Source organism: Xenopus laevis, chromosome 4L (genome assembly GCF_017654675.1).
Source record: "Xenopus laevis strain J_2021 chromosome 4L, Xenopus_laevis_v10.1, whole genome shotgun sequence".
In the NCBI taxonomy this organism is placed as follows: domain Eukaryota; kingdom Metazoa; phylum Chordata; class Amphibia; order Anura; family Pipidae; genus Xenopus; species Xenopus laevis.
Window position 1 is genome coordinate 82,304,508 of NC_054377.1, and position 22,426 is coordinate 82,326,933.

A 22,426-nucleotide genomic window follows, 5' to 3' on the forward strand; every position below is an offset into this window, starting at 1 on the left:
CAAATAATCCATATTTTTAAAAATGATTTTTCTCTGTAGTAATAAAACAGTAGCTTGTACTTGATCCCAACTAAGATATAATTAATCCTTATTGGAGGCAAAACCAGCCTACTGGGTTTATTTAATGTTTAGATTAATTTCTAGTAGACTTAAGGTATGAAGACCCAAATTACGGAAAGATCCGTTATCCGGAAAACCCCAGGTCCCGAGCATTCTGGATAACGGGTCCCATACCTGTACAACATTCCTAGCCTACTTCAATTGTTAAGCTTTAGTTCTCATTTAAACCTCTGTTATTTGCATAACAGATACTATTCAGTAAAATTGAAGAGGCAATTTCATCAGTGTAAAATGAGAGTAATATTTATATAAAAATAAAAGCTGCTTTCATAACTCTACTACCATAATATCAAAATAAATACATGTCCTTTTCACTAATAAGTTAGCAAACTGAATAGTAATTAAGTAGTTGTTTAGTATAATTATCCTGGATGTCACTTCCCATTGTGTAGTTTAATTCTAATTATAAGGTACGTTAAACAGCAGCTCTTTTAGGGTTTGTGGGGTCTAGGTGCTAAAAAGCTTGCACTGTACACAATGCATGAGGCAATAAATATCATCAATAAAATATTCTATCCTACTGTGCAAATTCTCAAAGCTTGTTAACGAGCCAGCGTTGTAATCAGACTGGCACACATTTCAAAGAAATCCATGGTATGGCTGCCCAAGCGAGAGTTAACTAAACTAAAACTGCTTGAGAAAGAGCCAAAGAGAGGTCCACTTGGCGCTGAATAGTCTGATGTGGTTGAGTCAATACTCAGGCGTGGTCTGTGCAGGCCAGCTGCAGAGCAAGAACGCTGAGGGGTTGAAGAACCTGACTTTTGTTCCATGACTTCATCTGGAATACAAAGTTGAAAAACCATTAAATCAGTTTACTCTGTATATTACATTGGGAAGTTTTCAGATCAGTTGTTGCGTCCCCAAACTGTGTAATGTGAAGAGATTAGCTCCACTTGCAGCCGAATGAAGTAAATGGCAGGTTTTAATTACAATACACACTGTGTTCCCCATGGTTCTAACTGCTTCTATTTGTTTCTTTTCTCACCTGATACTGTCTTGACTAATGGCCTGTTCCTGCGACTTGGCCACCAGCCCTGACCTTTGACTGTCCTTGACATTTCATTTGTTACCCTTTTGTAGGTATTTAGCTTTTTATCTTCCTCAGTCAGTCCCTGTCTATCTGTCTGTCACCTTGTGCCCCTGTCTGTGGGTTCTTTTTGCCCATGTGTCTCCCTGTGCTTCAGCTCCTGCTCCAGTCTGTATTTAGTCCATGCTCTTGGAGTACATATAATACAATTTATGTTACTGGAATCTCTTTATAAAACACAAATGGTGCATGCTTAATATAGTATTAAAAGGCAAGAGAGCCTTATTAGACCTAGCAGCACCCTTATGTTAGATGGCATCTCTGTTGAGGCATTTACTACTACATTTTCAATGATGTGAAAACAGTAGTACTCTAGTTGCTCTTGAACTACAAATCCCAGGACTACTGAATGCTAAAAAGGTGATCTAGAATCTCTAGACCTACATGAGATTTCTACTTACCATCAATACTTTTAAAGTCCAGAAGGTAACTGCGATTATCGACCTGGTAGAGCTGCAGACTCATTTTCACATAAGTACCAGTCACTGGATTCTTTCTTCTCACACGGAGATGATATGGATTAACTACCTATGGTACCAAAGATTCTGTTAGACTACAACTCTCACAGCTAACAACATTCATTTGCCAAATGATGATACTTCTAATGAATTACCCACAGAAGAGTAGGGAAGAATATTGAAATCTGTAGATAAGTTCTAAAAACAAAAGAAAAAAGCAATAATTTATGCCAATGTGCCTTGAACTGGTAGAAATTCTGGTGTCTTGGTTGTGTCAATAGCAGCAAATGACTTGCAGCAAATGAATTTAATGCATATGCTGTTGTTTATTCTCCCCTGATGGCCCTTAGGGTGGTCAGAGATTAAAATTTGCCACTTGAGAGGGTAGAAGGTGGAAAAGATAAATAAGACATATGTGCAGAATGTTTGTTGTTTTTTGTACATATATGGTAAAGACAGAGGTCTTTCCATTTACACACATCATTGGCCAAAGACTTTAAGGATCTCTATATCTTACGTAGTGCATACATTTAAACCTTAATGGTCGAATAGTCAAGCGATTTTTAGTTCGAATCATTCGATTCGAAGTTGTAGGTCGAAGTAGCCAATTCGATGGTCGAAGTAGCCAAAAAAACCACTTTGAAATTCAAAGTTTTTTTCCTTCTAATCCTTCACTCAAGTAAATGTGCCCCTAAATAAACCCAAAAGGATTGGTTTGCCTCCAAGAAGGATTTGTTATATCTTTGTTGGGAACTAGTACAATATACAACATTATTTTATATATATACTATATTTTAATATTACAGAAAAAATACTTTTTAAAAATGTAAATTACTTGCTTAAAATCTATGGGTGATGGCCTTCCGTTAAGTTGGAGCTTTCTGGATAATGGGTTTCCATGTAACGGATCCCATCACTAGGAAAAAACAACTAAAAAAAGTTAAATTACTTTACATAACTCTGGAGCAGGAATTTTTAGGCAAAAAAAAGTAAACTGCTTTCGTAAATTGCAGGACAAATTCATATTCATTGCTGAATAACTTATTACAGTTTTGCCATAGGTTATATTAGTTTTTGCCAAAAGCAAAGGATATTGAAAATACTTTAGTAATAACAGAACAAAGCTCCAAACTCAACTTTACTGTAAAAAAAAACACATTTGCACTTAAATAATTCCAAAATTCCCAAATAATTCCAAATATAAGTAAATCATTCCTACCGTGTTTGTCTAATGGATATATATTAAAGAGGAACTGTCACTACACAGAAAAAATCCACCAAACTGTAGGGGAGGTTTAATAAATCAATTTCACAACCAACACCGTGAATGATGTGTCTGCAGAGAAACATATTTGGTTGAGACTAACAAACTATTTATTGCTCAGAGACGGTAATAAAAATAATAAAACCTGTTCGGCAAACAGATTTATTGAAAGGCCCTACAGTCTGGGTGCACATTTATAGCTGGGACACTTCACTGTTAAGAGAATATGTGTAATGTCTTTCTTGCTGCAGGACTGTTCTTAGTAACTGCTGGATGGGTTGGGGGGGGGGGGTGTAACGTAAGCACCGGAGACGTGCTCCCAACTGTGATGAAAGACAGAAGACATGGGGAGGGCTGAAAAAAGCAAAAACTGTTTATAGTCTGTACAGGGACAGAAGTTAAGATAAATGCATAATATAAGCCACAGTACTAGACACAACAACAACAAAAAGTATTGTAAATCACTTTTAAATATCAGAAACCAGAAGAAGGTCTTTTGCTGGTAGACTTTTACCTCTGTACTTAGATTACAGTTATAGTATAGTCTTATACCAAATAATTTGCTAAAAATAAACCTACGACTGATAATTTTCAAGAAGAGCGAATTGCAAGGATTTTATAAATGGCTGCTGATGGTGAGGCCAGATTTTAAGTATTTAAACAATGTGAAAACAAGCTAAAGTCATGTCAAGGGTTGCATAAGCCAGGGGGAATTACAAGATGGATCTTTAAGTCAGTAGCCAGGGCCCTGGGGAGAAGAGATGTTAGAGACCTGCTAGTCAGTGGCCAGGGGCTGCAGAGACTGATAATCTAAATGCATACCTTTTAATAGCAGCTGGAACCCTTCCACCCAGATACTGCTGCCAACTGATACATAGGGAGTTATTTACTAAAACTCAAATTTATCTCATCTTTTTGTTTAACTAAGCTTGGGCAAACTTCCATACACGATTCTATCTTATTTATTAATAAAATAACTAAAAAAGTCAGGTCGGGGAAAAGACTCGATAAAATTGAGCACACGATTTTTTCAGGTTATCTCCCGAAAACCCCAAATTTTTCGGATTATCGGACGAAACCCAGTGCAGATCACGATATTCTTAAACTGTAAAAGGGACATCTGACTCCTACCTCAGGTTTGAGATGTCGGATTGTCAGATTCTGATTTTTAGCAGCTTTTGGATATAATAAATCTCGAAAAATGTTAGGTTTTTTTCCTCCAAGTTTTTGCCCTAGAAAAAAATTGAGGTTTATTAAATAACCCCCGTAGTGTTGGTACAGGGTATGGAATGGCTGGCCTGCTTCCATAATGCTCTTAAATATCTACTAGTGATTAACAGGTTCCCATAAGCGAAGGGTTCTAATAGCAAGTTAACATAAAATAAGAGTGCTCATTTCCAAAGCACAACTGCAGTTGCACTTGATCATAGGTGCCCGCAGTCGTCGTGAGAAATAATTAGAAGGCACTTTGTTGCACAGCTTTTCCTTGCACCTCCACATAGATGCACGCAGCACCAGGGGATCTGTTCTGCCTCCTCTTCTAACACATACAATGCTACTACTGACATTGGGGAAACCTGGAGTCACAGTGGTCTGTGTCAATAGGTGCAGGGTATTTGCACCTAAATAATTGGGCACAGATGTAATTTTGCAAAATGAGTTTTGTGAAGGAACTGCTCCTTTAAATACCTAGCAATCCATATTAGTAAAACTCGCACACCAGCATCATAACCGCACACTACTGGAAAAATTCTAATAACCTTTCTGTTTCAAAGATATATTCTATCATAAAATACTCTTTTTAGGACAGAAATACAAATTGGAGCAGTCTCCAGAAATTCAACTGCCAGGCAGAGAAAAGTTAGCAATCAAAAAAACAGGTACGGGACCTGTTATCCTGAATGCTCAGGACCTGGAGTTTTCTAGATAAGGGATCTTTCCATAATTTGGATATCTATACCTTAAGTCTGCTAAGAATCATTAAAACATTAATTAAACCAAATAAGACTGCTTTGCCTCCAAAAAGGATTCATTACATTTTAGTTGGAAACAAGTACAAAGTACTGTTTTATTATTACAGAGAAAAAGGAAATACTTTTTAAAAAAAAGTGAATTATTTAATTAAATGGGAGTTTATAGGAGTACTGGGCACACCTCTCATCACAGAATAAGGGTTTTTATAGTGGAATCAATTTGATTCTGTGATCACTACCAGGATATTACTTCATGAACATATTCATTCAGTTCAGATTAAATGTATTAGTGATCCCGTGTTTATATAAAATAAAATAGCATTCCCAGTATGTGCATCTTTTACAATAAACTTTGCTTAAAGCTCACTGACATTTCTTGTAGAATGTTCATGATATAATTACCAGGAGTATTATAATCTATTTCAGATATGGCATTCACTGTTTTCTTTGAATTATTGAAACAGAAACCCATTAAAAAAAAATAACCTCACTAAACAACACATTGCATTCGTGCTTAACATAATACATTCTATGCTATAAGTGTCTGAGGGATTCTGCATCTGCATAGAAGAGGATTCGTGCTATGTGGATTGCACAGAATTAGGGTGTATTGCCTTTTGAAGAGGCAATAATAATAGTTCCCTTCTTTGTAAATATTACTACTTGAAGTGACATTTCTCACACATGCACAATGCCCACAACCTGTAGAGATATTAACACACAGAAAGAAGAACATAATTGGAGCTACAGTTCTATAGGATGTCAGTAGTTCTAATTTCAGATGGATTACAGTTCTAGATGTGCAATTTCCTATTTAGGAGGACCACTCACCTTCCATTCAAAATCAAGTTGCTTCATAGCTCTGTAAACTTCAGCCATAATATCATACGGTTTACTTTGACTGCGGATCCCCAAGTGCCACTTGGCTTTTTTCACAGCTAGGGGTTTAGGCTTTGTGGTGTTCAAAGCATCTAGAGGACATCTTGGTTTGGGATTATCTGCTATTAGGGGTGGCATTCTTTCTGGGTGTGGCTTCACCCCAGACGGGATGTGCAAAGAGCTTTCATCTATGAATGAGCCAGTTGGCGGACTAGAGGCGAGGTAGAATTCACTGGCCTGGTTCATTATTCTTCGATTGTCTATTATAAGGTGGTAGGCAACAGCAAGCTGGTCTTGCGGGTCACCGCTGTATAAACTGTTCATGACTTCGGATTCCGTACATTCAAATTTCTCACACACTTCCTTCACAGCCTCATCATCAATTACATTGGCATCGTATGATGGGTCTTCTGGAAACAAGTAACTGGGTAAATCCTGTTTAAACCATTCATGTTCTCTGAGGAAAGAAATGCCCTTTTTTAGGAATAGTACTGAAGCATGAAACCAAAACATTACTGCAATAAAACCACCTTCACCTACTAATCCATCATCTCCTCTGTACAACACAAAGTCATCAACATATATATGTAATAACATTGTATTTCCAAATATATCCATAGCTACTTTATGAAGACAATTAGAGAACATAGACTGTAGACAGGGTCTCATATGGTATAGAAGTAAATAATTATAACTCCTGAACTGCACAGATCTAGTTACTGAAAACTACAGCCTTTTTCCTTAAAAAAAACCCACTTAAGATTTGGGTAAAACAAATAAATGGAGGGAAGTGCATAAAATAGTTTTTGACAACAAATCAAGCACAGAATCCTTTGCAAAAGGGAAAAGGTCACTCAACAGATCGCAGCTGAAAGTCTAAAAAGTGAACAAGTGTTCCTTAATGTTACTGGCATCCACTTCAGGATGTGTGAAATTATCCATAATCCACATTTCATGCTCTGATATGCATTACCATGGTTACTGGCTCTGCATAGCATAACAGAGCTCCAAATTACACTCCTCCATTTATCACTCAAAATCAAGACTAAACCACATTTTGCTCATTGACTGGGGTCAGATCAGGGACACATTTAGTCCTGCTAAAACTTTTTAAGCATTCTTTTTAATAAAGGCCAAGAGCCAGAGCAGCAATATGTGTCATCCACCTGCTTTTTAACTGCAACTCCCAGAACCCTCATACAAATGTCAGCAGTCAGTCTGATTCTGGGTGTGGTGGTTTTACATCTCTGAGCTTGAGGTAGTGTGAATTATCTAGAGTGCTTGGAACCTGGGGGTTTCCACATTTCCAGAAAGGAGCTTTCGCTTATTTTGATCACTATACCTTAAAGCTACTAAAACATTAAAAAACACAATAGGATTGTTTGCCACTAATATGGATTCATGCACCTTAGCTAGAGTCAAGTACCTTAAAATGGACTTCATTGAGAAGGCCTTTCCTTAATTCTGAGCTTTTAGGATACTACGCTCTCAGATAAAAGATCACATACCTGTACTAAGGATTGGTCATAATCTTCATTGAGCTTTTTCTGTACTTCATGTCAGCATATATAAAACTATTTTGCATTTACATTGTTTGTTACATAACAGGCACCGTTACCTTATGTCTTTGATGGTGGCACGCTTGAGAGGGTCAACTTGTAGCATATGCATTAACAATGTAGCAGCAGAGCGGTTAAGGTACTCAGGGATGTAAAATACTCCTCCTCTTATCTTCTTAAAAAGTGTTGGCACATGCTCATCATCAAATGGTAGAGTTCCACAGAGCAGAGCATAGAGTATAACTCCACAGCTCCAGATATCCACCTCAGGACCTGCATACAATCTACACAGAAAGGAACAAACTTTAATATTAAAAAATAATAATTTAATTATAATTATAGAATTATTTAGCATTAATATTATTTCTAAAAATCCTGCTCCCCCACTCTATATCATATCAGTACCTAGAAAGGCCCGGATTTGTGGAAAGGCCACCACGGCCCGGGCCTAGGGCGGCAGGATTTTAGGGGGCGGCATACTGCCCATCCCACACTGGTTCAGAAACACTGGGGATGTGCAAGAGATACGATAGTTTTTTAAATTTCTCGTACACAAATCCCCATTGCTCTGGTCGATGAAGGGCAGTGGGCCTAGGGGCGACTGCTATGTAAATCTGTCCCTGTACCTAGAAAAGTGTATTTGTATACCAACTACAACATGGAGCTGGCCACTGCATATAACTATAACAAACAAGGGAAAGCTGTGCTCACCACTGATTGCAATGAGGCTGTGACCACAAAATTTAGTTCAAAGGGTAAGGCATATTTAGTAGCTTGATGCACAAAATGTCTGAATGTCCTCAATATATTGATAATGGGTTAAGTGCAGATGACTTTCTATATAAATGTTGTGGTCACAGCCTCATTGCACCCCGCATACTGGTTTAAAAATCAGTTGTGAGGACAACTTTCCCTTGTTTGTATGAGAAACAGAACAGGAGCCCTCAATAAATTAATCTTGGATTTCCTGCAGCCTTTGTTCCCCTATGAAACCTTTTCATAACAACAAGCAGTGAAATAGCATGTTTTTGCTCATTTTGTCCTACTAAATATAAACTGAAACAATGGTATCAGTAGATGCCCCCCTTCCTCTCTGGAGCTAGGGTAGCAGGCAGCTTTGATGTTTTTAGTGACTTTGCAATGTAGGTGTGGAAGCAAGCAGAATCTTTTAATGGCCCTAAAGGCACAAGTTCTGCTCACTGCTACAGTCACACTGAAATCCACATGAAAGTCAAGCTTCTATTAGTAGGGCCATCACTGCACAAAATTGTAGGTAAAAATGAATGAAAACAAGCAAACAATGAAAATTAAATTATGTGCATTAATTATCTAGTATAGGTAAATCTAAAACAACTGCACTTGCTGAGTAATCAATGAAGACATTTCACTACTCATCCGAGCACGTCAGAAACGTCTTCATTGATTACTCAGCAAGTCCAGTTGCATTTAGATTTACCTATACTAGATATACCATGACCTGGATGAATGAAAATCTTCATAGTCATTATTTACCTTAATTGTTTAGTTTATGCTGGTATGTGCTGCTGACATTTATAAAATGCAGTCAGAATACAGTTAATAGTGAATCATGCATCAGAGATAAATTATAGGATTCTGAGCTCTATTGAGAATGCACAAGAGTGCAAAACGTGTAGAAGTTTTTTCCAGATGAGACCCACCGAACAAAGGAATGTAGAGATGCAGGACACCAAGGAAGGCACAAAGTGGAGTCTCAGTTGACAGGAAAAGGTTGAAGCTCCTAGCACACACTTTTCCCATAGAGAATTATGTACTGTTAGCACGACATGATGACTTGATTAAGCTACTTTAAGAGGCTGTATTTATTATTTATGGCTTTTGTGTATTATACAATACCTTCCTGATATGACTTCCGGTGCTGCATAGTTCGGAGAGCCGCAACTGGTACGCAGAAATTCCCCATCTGACATCATGTTAGATAATCCTATGAATAACAATTTAAAACACAAGATACAGAAGTAAGATCACTTGCCTTACATTATAAAACATTTGCATTTTTTGGAAGTGCAGAAGAGAAAGTGCACTAAACAGAAACATCAATAAGTGAAAATATTACAAACTTTAATAGCAAACTTTGAATACTTGCAATGAACATGTGCTAATATTTATTTGCTATAGGTGTATTTGAAAGTTTTCCCTACAATTTGCCTGTTTATATTTACACACACAGACACCCATAGAGCACTAGCCATAACAATTCTAGTGCAAGGTCATATAAGAGATTCCAGCAAAATAGGCACAACTAGTTATGCTGGCTAACAACAGACACACTTTGATAACTGTGCAGCTTCAGGAATGGTTATCTTTATTAGAGCTCTTACAGACGAGCGTTTTTCCCTGCTCTCCCCTGCGTTCCGTTTTTCTGCGTTCATCCGCAGGGGAGCGCAGGAATAGACGCATTACATTTTTTCCAATGGGGCTGTACTCACACAGGCGCGTGTAGGCTCCGAACGCAGGTTGAGACGCAACATGCTGCATTTTTCCTGCGTTCGGTGCCTACACGCGCCTGTGTGAGTACAGCCCCATTGGAAAAAAATGTAATGCGTCTATTCCTGCGCTCCCCTGCGGCTGAACGCAGAAAAACGGAAAGCAGGGGAGCGCAGGTAAAAACGCTCGTCAGTAAGAGCCCTTACAAGGGGATGTTTAATGCCTAATTGCTTTCCTGTGTTCCTACAGTAAATGTATGCTCTACATGGCTAGACTACAAAACACAATAATAACATATTTTCCCTTTCACAATGGGCAGTTTTTCAAGCTAACAACAACAGAATATTAATTGAAATTGTAGAGTTCTGCATCCCTGCACAACTAATGACTGTATACTGACAACCTTCAACAAATGACCTGTTTGCTGGATACATTCCTAGAATATTTGGGAAGTCACATACCAAAATCAGCTATCTTGGCATTCATGTGTGCATCAAGCAGCACATTCTCTGGTTTCAGATCACGGTGAACCACCATATGTCTGTGACAGTAATCTACAGCAGAAATGATCTGTTGAAAAAGGCGTCGTGCCTCTGCTTCTTCAACCTACGAGATATAAAGCCAATTAATTATGCACTTGATTTCCTAACAAAGTTGTTAGTTATGCTTTATTTGCTTCATGTTTACAGATATGTTGGTTTTAAAATGCTTTTCTGTCATCTTAATCGTTATACCAATGAAAAGTTAATACATAAGCATTATACATCTTATAGCCAGGTATCAGCAGTTTGCCACTGTTATATTATTTCCACCGTGCTTTCTCACTCATCACGACACACACAATTTAGTTGTCTGACATCTGGATTCCTTAGGTTTGGTATTACATTTTCCAAACCACACAAAACTGATACTGTGCTATGACAGTCCTCTGAGAAAAATGCATTTCCAAGGGAAGATAAATGAGAGCATGGCACACAGATCTACTATGTTTTTTTTTTGTTTAACTAGGAAAAATTTGAACACATCAGAATTTTTAATAGCTTGAGAAAACTGGGTGCATTTATCAGAATCTGTCATCGTCTATCCTAATAAAACATACACTTCTAGTATGCGCTTATTTTTGTTCGTAACATTGTAAAGAAGCTTATTTTTTTAAGTGAAGTCTTGGATCTCTTTGAGAAGAAACGCTCGCTTTGATTATGTGTTGGAGTGCAAGATCCAAAAATAGGCTCAGTTCTCCATTTTTAACCACAATACAATATTCTTACCAAAGGATTAAACCCACTAAAATCAGGCAAAAAATTTGCTCTGGATAGAAGAGGTAAAATAATTAAATTGCAAATGGGTTAAACTTTGGAGGTAAGGAGCAGCACAAGATGTGACTTGGGCACAGGTTCTGGCTGGGCCAGTAGGAGACAGGGAAAAAACCTTGTGGGCCCCGCCGACAAAGACCTGCTCCCTGATGAGACCCTGGGTGCTGCTCCATTACTTCCTCCACTGCATCAGCAAAAACAAAAATCAATGTATGCACTGGGTGGGGGCTGGTGGAGGCGGTGTTAGGAAACCGGGGAGGGGGGTTGCAGCTGGGGATGGGGGCCGGGGGGGTTGTCGCTGGTGGCCGGTAGGGGTGCCAGCGCTCCTGATGCGACCCGGACCCCCAGTCCAACACTGTATGGGCATGCACTTCAGTTGCGTCACCATAAGATGCAACAGGCCAGATGCAAGAAACCTGTATTTACTGGTTGGTTAGGCAGATTTTATATTTAAGGCTCCCTTGTGGACACTCCATTTCAACTTGTGTTTTATGTAGCAACAAAGTGGTGCACAGTTCTAGAACAACCAAGCGTAAGTAGGAGCAATCTCTTTGTGTACGCTGTTTTATAAAGTGCAGTTCTGTACCCATTTATATTCCTAACAATGGTAATTGTGCCTTTATAATCTGATTTGTACTTCCTAAATGAAAATATCACGCAAGATACCCACATAAATTATTCATGAACCATTGAGGACAGGTGTAGTGTTGCACAGAAAGCTAAAAAAAGGTACAATAATATATTTTTTAAATATTTCTATTCATCAATATTTCCATATCAGTCATGCTTCTTAGAACTGGATTATTAACAGTTTTGACAGTTTTGATACATTTACAGATTTAAACGGCCATGTAGGCTTTTCCTTTCATTTAAGTTTGTGTGGGTTTCCTCTGGGTTCTTGGTTTCCCACTACAATCCAAAACATAGTGGTAGGGACACTGGTCTCTTATTAAGTTGGTCATGGTATGTGTTTTTGTGTCTGTGGTAAGAAAATTATATTGTAAGATTCACTTGGGCAAGCACTTGTGTAAGTGATTAACCATTCTCTGTAAAGCACTGCCTATATGTTGGTGCCATATAAAGGTTATTTAAAGCAGAAATAATTTGTCTTGCTTAGTAAGGGTTCACATTCTGCATATATACAATGAGTTTTAGGCCCCAGACCACCGTGGTCTTAATCCTGTTCTATAAAGATAGATCCGCTCAGTCATGAAATCATGAAAGAACTGCTGTTTTTTTGAAACACAGCAAGGCCAAGGAGACTTCTGTTTGATTTTGTTTATAAGCAAAGCTTAAAGAAAAAAGAGGAAATTAACGTTTCCTTAAAGTGCATCTATTTTCAGCCTTTGTACTGTGTGTTTTATATATATATATATATATATATATATATATATATATATATATATATATATATATATAGATATATAGATATATAGATATATAGATATATATATATATATATATATATATCCCATACAACTGAACTGGTGCACTCTAATGTCCTCAAATGCCTGGGTGCCGGTCAACACATTAGTATAACAAAAAACAAACAAACCGCACTCCAAGGACTTCGTGTCTCAAAAGCCAAGTGAAGGTTTATTCTTGATCAACGTTTCGGCGCTCCAACTGAGGCCTCTGATCAAGAATAAACCTTCACTTGGCTTTTGAGACACAAAGTCCTTGGAGTGCGGTTTGTTTGTTTTTTTTATATATATATATATATATATATATATATATATAGGATACGAAATGATGGCACTCACAGGATTTTCCTTGACAAAGGTTCCTGTGTGGAACCGGAACGTTGGATAAATAAACCTTTTCTTTTTTTACTCCTTTGTTTGCTTTTTGTCGAAAATCCTGTGAGTGCCATCATTTCGTATCCTGCATTTACACTTCAAGCTTGAGCACCCAGGTAGTGATTTGACTTAGGGTGTGCGGCTCATACCCACCAGTTTCTATATATATATATATATATATATATATATATATATATATATATATATATATATATATATATCCCATACAACTGAACTGGTACACTCTAATGTCCTCAAATGCCTGGGTGCCGGTCAACACATCAGTATAACAAAAAACAAACAAACCGCACTCCAAGGACTTCGTGTCTCAAAAGCCAAGTGAAGGTTTATTCTTGCTCAACTTTTCGGCGCTCCAACTGAGGCCTCAGTTGGAGCACCGAAACGTTGATCAAGAATAAACCTTCACTTGGCTTTTGAGACACGAAGTCCTTGGAGTGCGGTTTGTTTGTTTTTTGTTTTTTTTTTATATATATATAGATATATATATATATATAGGATACGAAATGATGGCACTCACAGGATTTTCCTTGACAAAGGTTCCTGTGTGGAACCGAAACGTTGGATAAATAAACCTTTTCTTTTTTTACTCCTTTGTTTGCTTTTTGTCGAAAATCCTGTGAGTGCCATCATTTCGTATCCTGCATTTACACTTCAAGCTTGAGCACCCAGGTAGTGATTTGACTTAGGGTGTGCGGCTCATACCCACCAGTTTCTATATATATATATATATATATATATATATAGACACACAAGAGCCCTATATATCCTGTATATTATATCCTGCAAATGATATCCTTATAAACGGTACTTAATCATGTCATCAATTATAATCGGTGCTTAGTGATGTATTTTCTTTCATGGCTCACTGAAACTTGTGTATTATATTATATAATGTACCCCTGTTGTAAAAATGATGAGGATACTAGAAGTCACCTCAGAGTTCCATGACCTGTATACCAGTATCTTCCTTTATGGTCATAGAACTCTGTATAATATTATTCACTATAAAACAGTACATAGTGTTGTATTTTACTTCAAGGGATTACACTGGGATTACACTGTTAGCAACTGAATAGTGGAAGACAAGGTACTTACCAAAGACATGCAAAGAAAACTCTGAGCCTTAAGGTGTTAAGGACCTATGGGTTGTTCAAATAGGAAGTTCTACAACAGATCAAGTGTTTATAGTGTGCCTCTGTTATATATAAACTTGTTCTGTGATAAAACTGCCACAAAAGAGGCTATTTGCTCAACTTACCCTTCCATGTTTGCAGATATAGTCAAACAATTCTCCCCCAGAGACATACTCCATGACCATGAAAAAATCCGTTGGAGTGCTAATGACTTGGTATCTTGAAAAGAAAATTGTCTATAGTCAATAGTCTGTATGCATTACATACATACATTTTGTCTTTCACTGGCCCATTATGTTCATAACTCGGCATCAGGGGAAAAATAACTTTTAATTGAGGGGTGTGTGTATGGATGCTGGGTTTTCATTTGGAGGGGTTGAACTTGATGGACTTTGTCTTTTTTCAACCCAATTTAACTATGTAACTATGTAACTATTACATTAAGTCTATGTCATATGACCCTAGCTAGCATGTGTGTGTGTGTTTTATGGGCCTTTAGAAGTAGGAGATAGGTGCGCCACTCTAATGTTTAGAATCAGAAGTATTTAGTTACTGGAAAATATTCTCTTTTTAAACATAGAGGATATAGAGAGAGTATATCTTCAGTTTATTTGGATACATACACAATAAATCAGGTGCACAGCTTATTCTATCCACAAAATATTGAATCCTATCTAGAAAGACATTCTCTTTAGTAGAACAGTAAAATCTTTTTATGGTTTCTTCTACTTGTTTATATATAATTATAATAATTGTGCATCTTAATGACATTTTCCACTTCTGTTTAGGATATGTTTGTTCTCATACCAACAACGGCAACTTGTATATTTTAGTCTACTGTGAATACATAACCTAGGGCTACCTTACTTGGTTGATCTGTAAATAGAATTAAATGTTCTCATAAACAATAAAGATAAATTCATTACTGGAGAGCTGTCCCAAAAAGCATTCTATATTTATAATATTGAACTTTCTTTTTCTCTTTATTTAAGATACTGATGTACTCCCCAGTGAGATGAGCCCCCAGGAGGACAGGACTGACAACATTTCTGAAGCAGCTCAAATAATCATTTACAATGTCAGGTCCAGAAAAACGTCTATTTACACAGAAACAATATTTTTTTACATTGAAAGAGAAGCTCATTATTTTTTAAAAAGTGCCAACACATTCTGGGGTGCTGTACAGTTAATGGGTAAATAAATCAAACATACAACTTACAGACTGATACAAGAGGTATAGAGGGCCCTGCCCACTGGAGATTACAGTGCAGAGCCTGCAGAATGTGAACTTAGGATCAGCTAAATACAAATTTACACCACTGATTGGAAAGTTGTATAGAATTATGTATTCCTCCATTATGCAAAACCTGAGCGTAGATCCCCTTTAAGGTCAGATGAAATACAAATGGACAATATGACAGTAGTCACATGGCTGAAATAGTTAGTTGCACCAGTAGTTTGGGTTTTTACTGCTCTGTTTTGCGTAAAGCAGAAAGCCCTAAACTTCTCTTACATATGACAAATCTGGAGACATGTTTATTCCTGGGAATGAGGATTTCCACCAGCTGCTGCTTCCATACACCAAGTTCTAGACTTTATACAGGATGGGTTCCTACTGATCCTAAAAGCACACATATCCACCACAGGCTCTGGGCCATTACAACAAGCCACAAAATCTTGCCTCAAATGTCAAACGTTATCAGGCCTCCAACCCTTTACATGATAGTGGACTGTTGTCTCCTTAGAGCACATTCTCTGTGTTCCCTCTGAGTGTATATAGAGAGAGGGGAGTCCAGGAGGAAGGTGTTACTTACATGCCACAGGCTCCTAAATTAATTAACGTGTAATAATAATGTGTGTTCCAGAGAATCACTTTTGATCAAGAAAGAGTCTTGCACATACAAGAAAGAGGATAGAACTGGAACACTGTGCATATAACAGAGGCATCAGCGAATGAGAATATGTTGTTACTCTCCACTCAAAACAAACGTGCAAAGATGACTATTAGGAAAGAAGCTGTGACTGAAAAGGTTCAATCACAGACAGGTCTGGACTGGAATTCAAAATAGACCCTGGAGTTTAAAGTACACAGAGGCGCAAACAGCCCCCACCAGCTCAATAAATAGTGACTGTCTATTGCATCTTACAGCAGCACCTCTGGAATTTGCTAGAACCCACAGATTGACTCCTTCTGAAGGGATTAAACCCCAATCTACCAAAGAAGATATGCAGAGCTTCTACTTCATGATTTCAAACCTTGTGTGCCATTATAGAACAATTCTTCCATCTAAGAAAGCATTCAGGCAAAATGTCTTCTAAGCTTTGCAACTTAACCAACTCATTTGTTTGTAAGAAGAAGTAAGGGACTCTACTTGCCTCATTTTTGAGGCACCACCCAGATTTCCATCCATAGCTTTTATAGTTTCAGCTGGCTTTAGCCTTGCCTACCTGGAGGAGTGGAAACGGTCTCCTCATAGGTAACTATTTGTGTCTCCAGTAAGCAAAATCCTTTATTTTGGCTATAAGACAAATTAGAGATGAGATTGCTCACAGACACTCATGTGGGAGATCAACATTATAAAGGATAAGTGAGCTTTGAAAGTGATCACTTCCTCTGAGTATGTGTGGGTGTTCAGTCTGTGAACCCAAATATCTGATCCAACTGGTGATGAGCAAATCTGACCTGTTTCGCTTTGCCGAAAATTAGCAAAAAAACAAAAAAGTCGGCAAGCGCATTGAAGTTAATGGCCGTTTGTTTCATGGTAAATTTTTCAAACTGCACAAAATCTATAGGCGTAATTGTGTGGCAAAATATTTAGCTCGTCCCTAGATCTGATTGGTCAAGTCATGCAGTTGCACACTATTTTGACAGCAAAGAAAATATTTGGTTGCACTATAAATTCCATCTGACTCACTCTGATTCAAGTGTAAAAATGAATGGACTTGAATTAAAAATACTTGAATCAGCGAGTTCTGGGTTAACAACCCAAAAACTCGAATTGATTGAGTGTTCGGCGAAAAAAAACTTGAATCACTCGAGTATTTGTTCAAACCCCACTGAAAAAAATTGAAACATCATGAAGGCTACAAACATCTTCAAATTATTCAAGGGACCCCTGCCATTGACTTCTACATGAGCTCGACAGGTTTTTTCGGATTCAAGCTATTTCCAAGGTCGGTGTATATAAATCTGGAAAAATTTTAGTTTTTTTAACCTGAAAAATTTACTTTTGACTAAAAATTACCCTCGAAAACTTGATCTTTAATAAATCTGCCCCTAAATCTACTAAAAAATCATGAAAACATAAATAAATCTATTGGGATTGTTTTGCCTCCAATGAGGATTCATTTTATATAGTTTGGATCAAGTACAAGCTACTGTTTTAGTACTACAGAGAAAAAGGAAATCATTTTTAAAAATTATAAAATATTTGGATAAAATGGAGTCTATGAGAAATGCCCTTCCTGTAATTCAGAGCTTTACGGATAACGGGTTTCCGGATAATAGATCCCATACCTGTATGGCTAACTCAATTTGCAGCCTATCGGGGGAATGTAATAAAAATCGCTAATGGAAAAACTATTCGCAATGCGAAGAGTTATGCCTTTGCGCGAACAAATTTTGCTTTGTGCGAATTTAATATAGCTTTTGCGAGCCCGGAAACTGTTTAGCGACCACTTCCGACAGTGAAAGACTGTTTGCGAATTTTATAGTTTGCGCCAATGCGCAGTCAATGTAATAAAACTTCTTACTGAAAAAGTCGTTATGTTTGCTCCAAAAGATTACGACACCTTCAAGCACTTCTTATGAGTGCGTAATTAAAATTCGCAATGCGCAATTAAAATTCACAATGCAATAACAGTTTAAGGAACAATATTTACATTGCGAGATGTGGATTTTTAGTCTTATTGGTGCAAATTGTTTTGCTCTTTGCGACTTTTATTACATTCCCCTGTATGAGTTCTAAAGCCACACTATTATGCTAGCAATAAATTGTTTATTGTGGTCTGTCTATCAACAGCCAACTGAAATGTGAGTGCCAGAACACAAGCAGTGGCTTACTTTGCGGATCGCCTTGCACAACAATGCTGCTTAGCCTCAAGCCACACTGTAGACAAGTTTCTCATTGCTCATGTGAAACAAACCTTACATTCCTTTAATCCTGATCAAGAGATTACTATTTTGTAAAGCACAACAGTTCTTTTGCATTTTTTGTATTTTTGCAATATTGCCTTTTCTATAAGAACTTTATGGGGCAGATTTACATAGGGTCGAATATCGAGGGTTAATTAACCCTCGATATTCGACTGTCGAAGTTAAATCCTTCGACTTCGAATATCGAAGTCCAAGGATTTAGCGTTATTCGTTCGAACGAACGATTTGAAGGATTTAATCCATTGATCGAACAAAATTCCTTCGATCAAAAAAAGCTTAGAAAGCCTATGGGGACCTTCCCCATAGGCTAACATTGACTTCGGTAGCTTTTAGGTGGCGAACTAGGGGGTCGAACTTTTTTCTTAAAGAGAATGGTCGAATAGTTGAACGATTTTTAGTTCGAATCGTTCGATTCGAAGTCGAAGGTAGAAGTCGAAGTAGCCCATTCGATGGTCAAAATAGCCAAAAAAACATTAGAAATTCGAAGTTTTTTTTCTCTATTCCTTCACTCGAGCTAAGTAAATGGGCCCCTAATTGTATAAAAATTTTTTACCAATATTACTTAACATTTTCTATGAAATCAAGCATAATAAACTTTGTTAAGAAATCAGTTGCCTTTCCTCTGCATGAGTTTTTAAAATATGAGATAAACCATTGGAATGAAATAGAAATACTTACAATTTAATTATGTGAGGGTGCCGAAAAAGCTTTAGATTTTGTATCTCTCTCTTTATTTTGCCAACAACATCCAGGTTACGAATTTTTTGTCTGTTTAATATTTTCACTGCAACCTTGTGCCCTGTCAGCTGATGTTCACCCACTGAAAGAGAGTCAGATGGTATATAGGTTATCAGACATTTTAGTACATAAGTATATTAGTATATAATTGTCACGACACCTGAGCATATAGGCAAATAACAAAAAAATATATGATTCCCCAGCTTGGGAAACTACAGACATATTTTTCACTCATATTCATCTAAAAACACTTTTAGTAAATATATTCAAATTAGAGGTTTGGGCCTTTAGTGTGCCACAAACAGTATTACATATATAGTTTGCCAATTCACTTGTTTTGAGATAATAAGGCTGTTTTACAAACAACTGTACAAGAGCAGTTGCCAAGAGCAACTATTAAGCTATCCATTATCAAAAGTCCACTACAAGGTAATTGAAATGAAATCAAACTCCTATTAACTCCGGTGCATCATTCATCAGAAAATCCTGCAGCAGCAGATGCAAGGGTATCCACAAAGATAGAAGAAAGGTGTCATCTTAATATGTTCAAAAAAATGTTCAGAACCATTCACTCAAAAGGGGTTTTACCCCTTTACCAAGAGCTTTGAAACAGGTTTGAATCAAGTGCATCAATCCCCATAAGCAGCAGCTGCTCGCCTGTAGCATAATGCTCCGTTAGGGCAACGGAGATAGCACTCACGAATACAGTATGACTGCTAAAGTGGAGTTTTATTGCAGACTAAAATACATGACATGTTGAGAAAGTGCACCAGGAGGCTTGAAACGTGTCTGAGAGCAGAGAGGCCCCCTCCCTCATTAATACGCTGTTTCCTAACGCAAACGCAACAGTACAAAAAAAAAACATGGTTGCTTAAAGATGAACTAAACCCTAAAAATGAATATGAACCATAACTTCAAACTTGTCACAGGGGGTCACCATCTTGGAAAGTGTCTATGACACTCACATGCTCAGTGGGCGATAAGCGAAGCTTAGGGGTTGTCGCATATTATGAAGCAGAAAATTAGGTTTGCCTGTAAGTTTATGCAACAGGGCTGATTGTTAACATTCTGCTAATTGCACTGGTTTCCGAGCTGACATGTTGTAATTATCTAATCAGCCTTATATTGTGACATTTATATTTTATGTGTACTGTATATTTAGAGTTTGTTCCTAAGTTCAGCATCTGAAAGCAGCTCAGAGCATGTGCAGTAGGGTTGCCACCTTTTTGCCGGGTGTAATCCGGGCAAGGGCGGGGCTAAGAAGCAGTGATTGGCGATTGGCTGGTCACCACGTGAATCATAGGAAATCCTGCCCAGTTTTCCTGATTTATAAAATGGGGCAGACAGTTTTGACTTGGGCAGCCCTTCAAAAAAACCTGGCTATCCGGGTCAAAACTGGGCAGGTGGCAACCCTAATGTGCAGTGAATCAGCAGAAAAGAAGATGAGGAGCTACTGGGACATCTTCGGAGGCAAAGATATTCCTTGCTATAGGGCTGTGGTTGGACTTGTACTTGGACTGGTACAAAAAATAATGTACATTTCTAGCCTACTACTTTAGTAAAGCTTTAGTTCTCTTTTAAGCCTAGTTTCTGCAATGCATGATATTCTGAACTTTGTAAATAAGCCCCATTGTACTATTAAACCCTTCCTTATGTTGTTCATTCAGTTTAATGATCTTCTACCTTCCCTTGGGGTAGTGGCACACACGAAGATAAGAAGCCCTTGATAAATCTTCTCTGCTATAGACAGCTAAACTCCTGCAAATGCTAATATCTGACGCTTCGGTATTTCCAAAGTCTCCTAAAGTTTTCTGCAACCTTGTGCAACCTTTTGTGAAAAAACATAATTGCCGGTGGCAACGCATCTGCAGGAGATTAGATACCTGCAATAGCGAAGATTTATCGCAGACGACTAATCTTTTGTGCCAGTACTCATAGGCTTCTAGTATTCATGAGATAACACATGAAATAATTAAACTAAAGGTGGCCAAAAAAACCTGAAAGGTTTTCTTATTTGAAGAAATAAACTGAAGCTGAAAGCCCTACATTTCCGATGCCTTTAAAAAGCAGGTTTCAAATGTGTTGTGGTGGGTGCTCCTGACCTTCTGTTGTAAAGCAACTTGGCACTAAAATGGGGTTTTCTTATAGATTACAGCAGATTTCTCTGATATAGCAGACAGTGTTTTTAAGGACCTGCTTGACTTTAAAGGCAACATTACTATATAGTAGTATAAAAAAGCTACATCTTTGCTATTGAATAGAAATCTACTGCAAATCCACGACTGATTGCCCAGCTAATACATGGCAATAGGTCAATAGGTATAATAGTGCTTTGTATGTGCCCTAATAAAATTACAGATAAATTAGCTGTGAAGAAGTGATTTGTCCGGTTTTCACCCTGTCTATCTATACTTACCATGACAACTAACAATTCCTTCATCCTGAGATCAACAGGAACAAATTCAATTCATTATAAGCTGTAAAACAGTCTCTAATTGAAAATTGAAGAAATCATTTTCTGTCCAGTCCATGAGAATGTAAAAAAAGCTCTAGTTTTTTTTCTCCTCTGGCACATTGCCACCCAGCAGCAGTTATTAAATCCATAGCACCACAGAGCTTGTGGGAGTGTACAGCAGCTCACGCACATACTAAGGCACACGCTGGCAGTCACGCATAGCTGATATGTTACTGGAACCCTATTTACACTGCTTACTGTTTATAATGCTGAATGAAAACAAAGACACTGCCTCTGCCCTTTCCCTGCCCTCAATGTCACCTTAACTCCCACAGCAGCAGGGCTTCAGAGGTTAAAGGAACCCCTTCAGCATCCCTTTAGAAGCACCCAGCTAAAAGCTGAACAAATAACAAACTGCAAAGGATCACTGAACGCACACTGTGACTTTTTTTCCCCTGAAAAACAAGCAAAGATGCTGAGCATGTGAGTAGTGTAATGTGACAGTGCAGCCTGTGTGCTTCCACTCGTATAAAGTGCCGGCATGATCCATTGTGCGCAAGGGAGGTTCCATGCACCTGAATCACTTCACCTCCCCCGCTACTCAAGGAGCATCCCGTTCTGCTCTGCATTAAGGGGTGCCGTTAAAAGTATATGTAATATGCAGCAAAGCTCCGGGGAATATACTCAGCTTTTCACTTTTCCGAAGGTGCCAACTCCTAGCGTGTCCCCCAAGATGTAGTGTCCTATTTTAACCCGTCCATCGTGCTTCTGCTTCTCAGCCATCTTTGCATCCTATTCGACTGTGTACCCACAATGCAGCTGGCACAGGCAATGACAGGTGCGTGCCAAAGGCTGGATCCTAACAGAGTCTGTATCTGGGCGGCCTAAGGGGCGTGTCCACATGCTGTGCACGAGCGGGCGGCCCTGCAAGGTCCTAGATCGCAGGAGCAATGACCAGTTGCTGCCCAGGGTACTGAAATACATCCATTGGTTACGTATTGTTTC

The 22,426-nt window shown here is 38.1% G+C and overlaps 1 protein-coding gene across 1 annotated transcript; it reads right to left on the reverse strand.

The window, feature by feature from the left end:
- Positions 1 to 347: 347 nt before the first annotated feature.
- LOC108714249 (5'-AMP-activated protein kinase catalytic subunit alpha-2) lies at positions 348 to 22,311 on the reverse strand. The gene is made up of 9 exons (XM_018258287.2): positions 22,111 to 22,311; positions 18,907 to 19,048; positions 14,198 to 14,291; positions 10,268 to 10,412; positions 9,216 to 9,303; positions 7,400 to 7,624; positions 5,734 to 6,238; positions 1,609 to 1,735; positions 348 to 898 (listed from the first exon to the last, which is right to left on the reverse strand). The coding sequence occupies exons 1-9, from the start codon at positions 22,202 to 22,204 to the stop codon at positions 663 to 665; spliced, it is 1,656 nt and encodes a 551-aa protein (XP_018113776.1). The 5' UTR covers positions 22,205 to 22,311; the 3' UTR covers positions 348 to 662.
- Between the last annotated feature and the right edge of the window lie 115 nt (positions 22,312 to 22,426).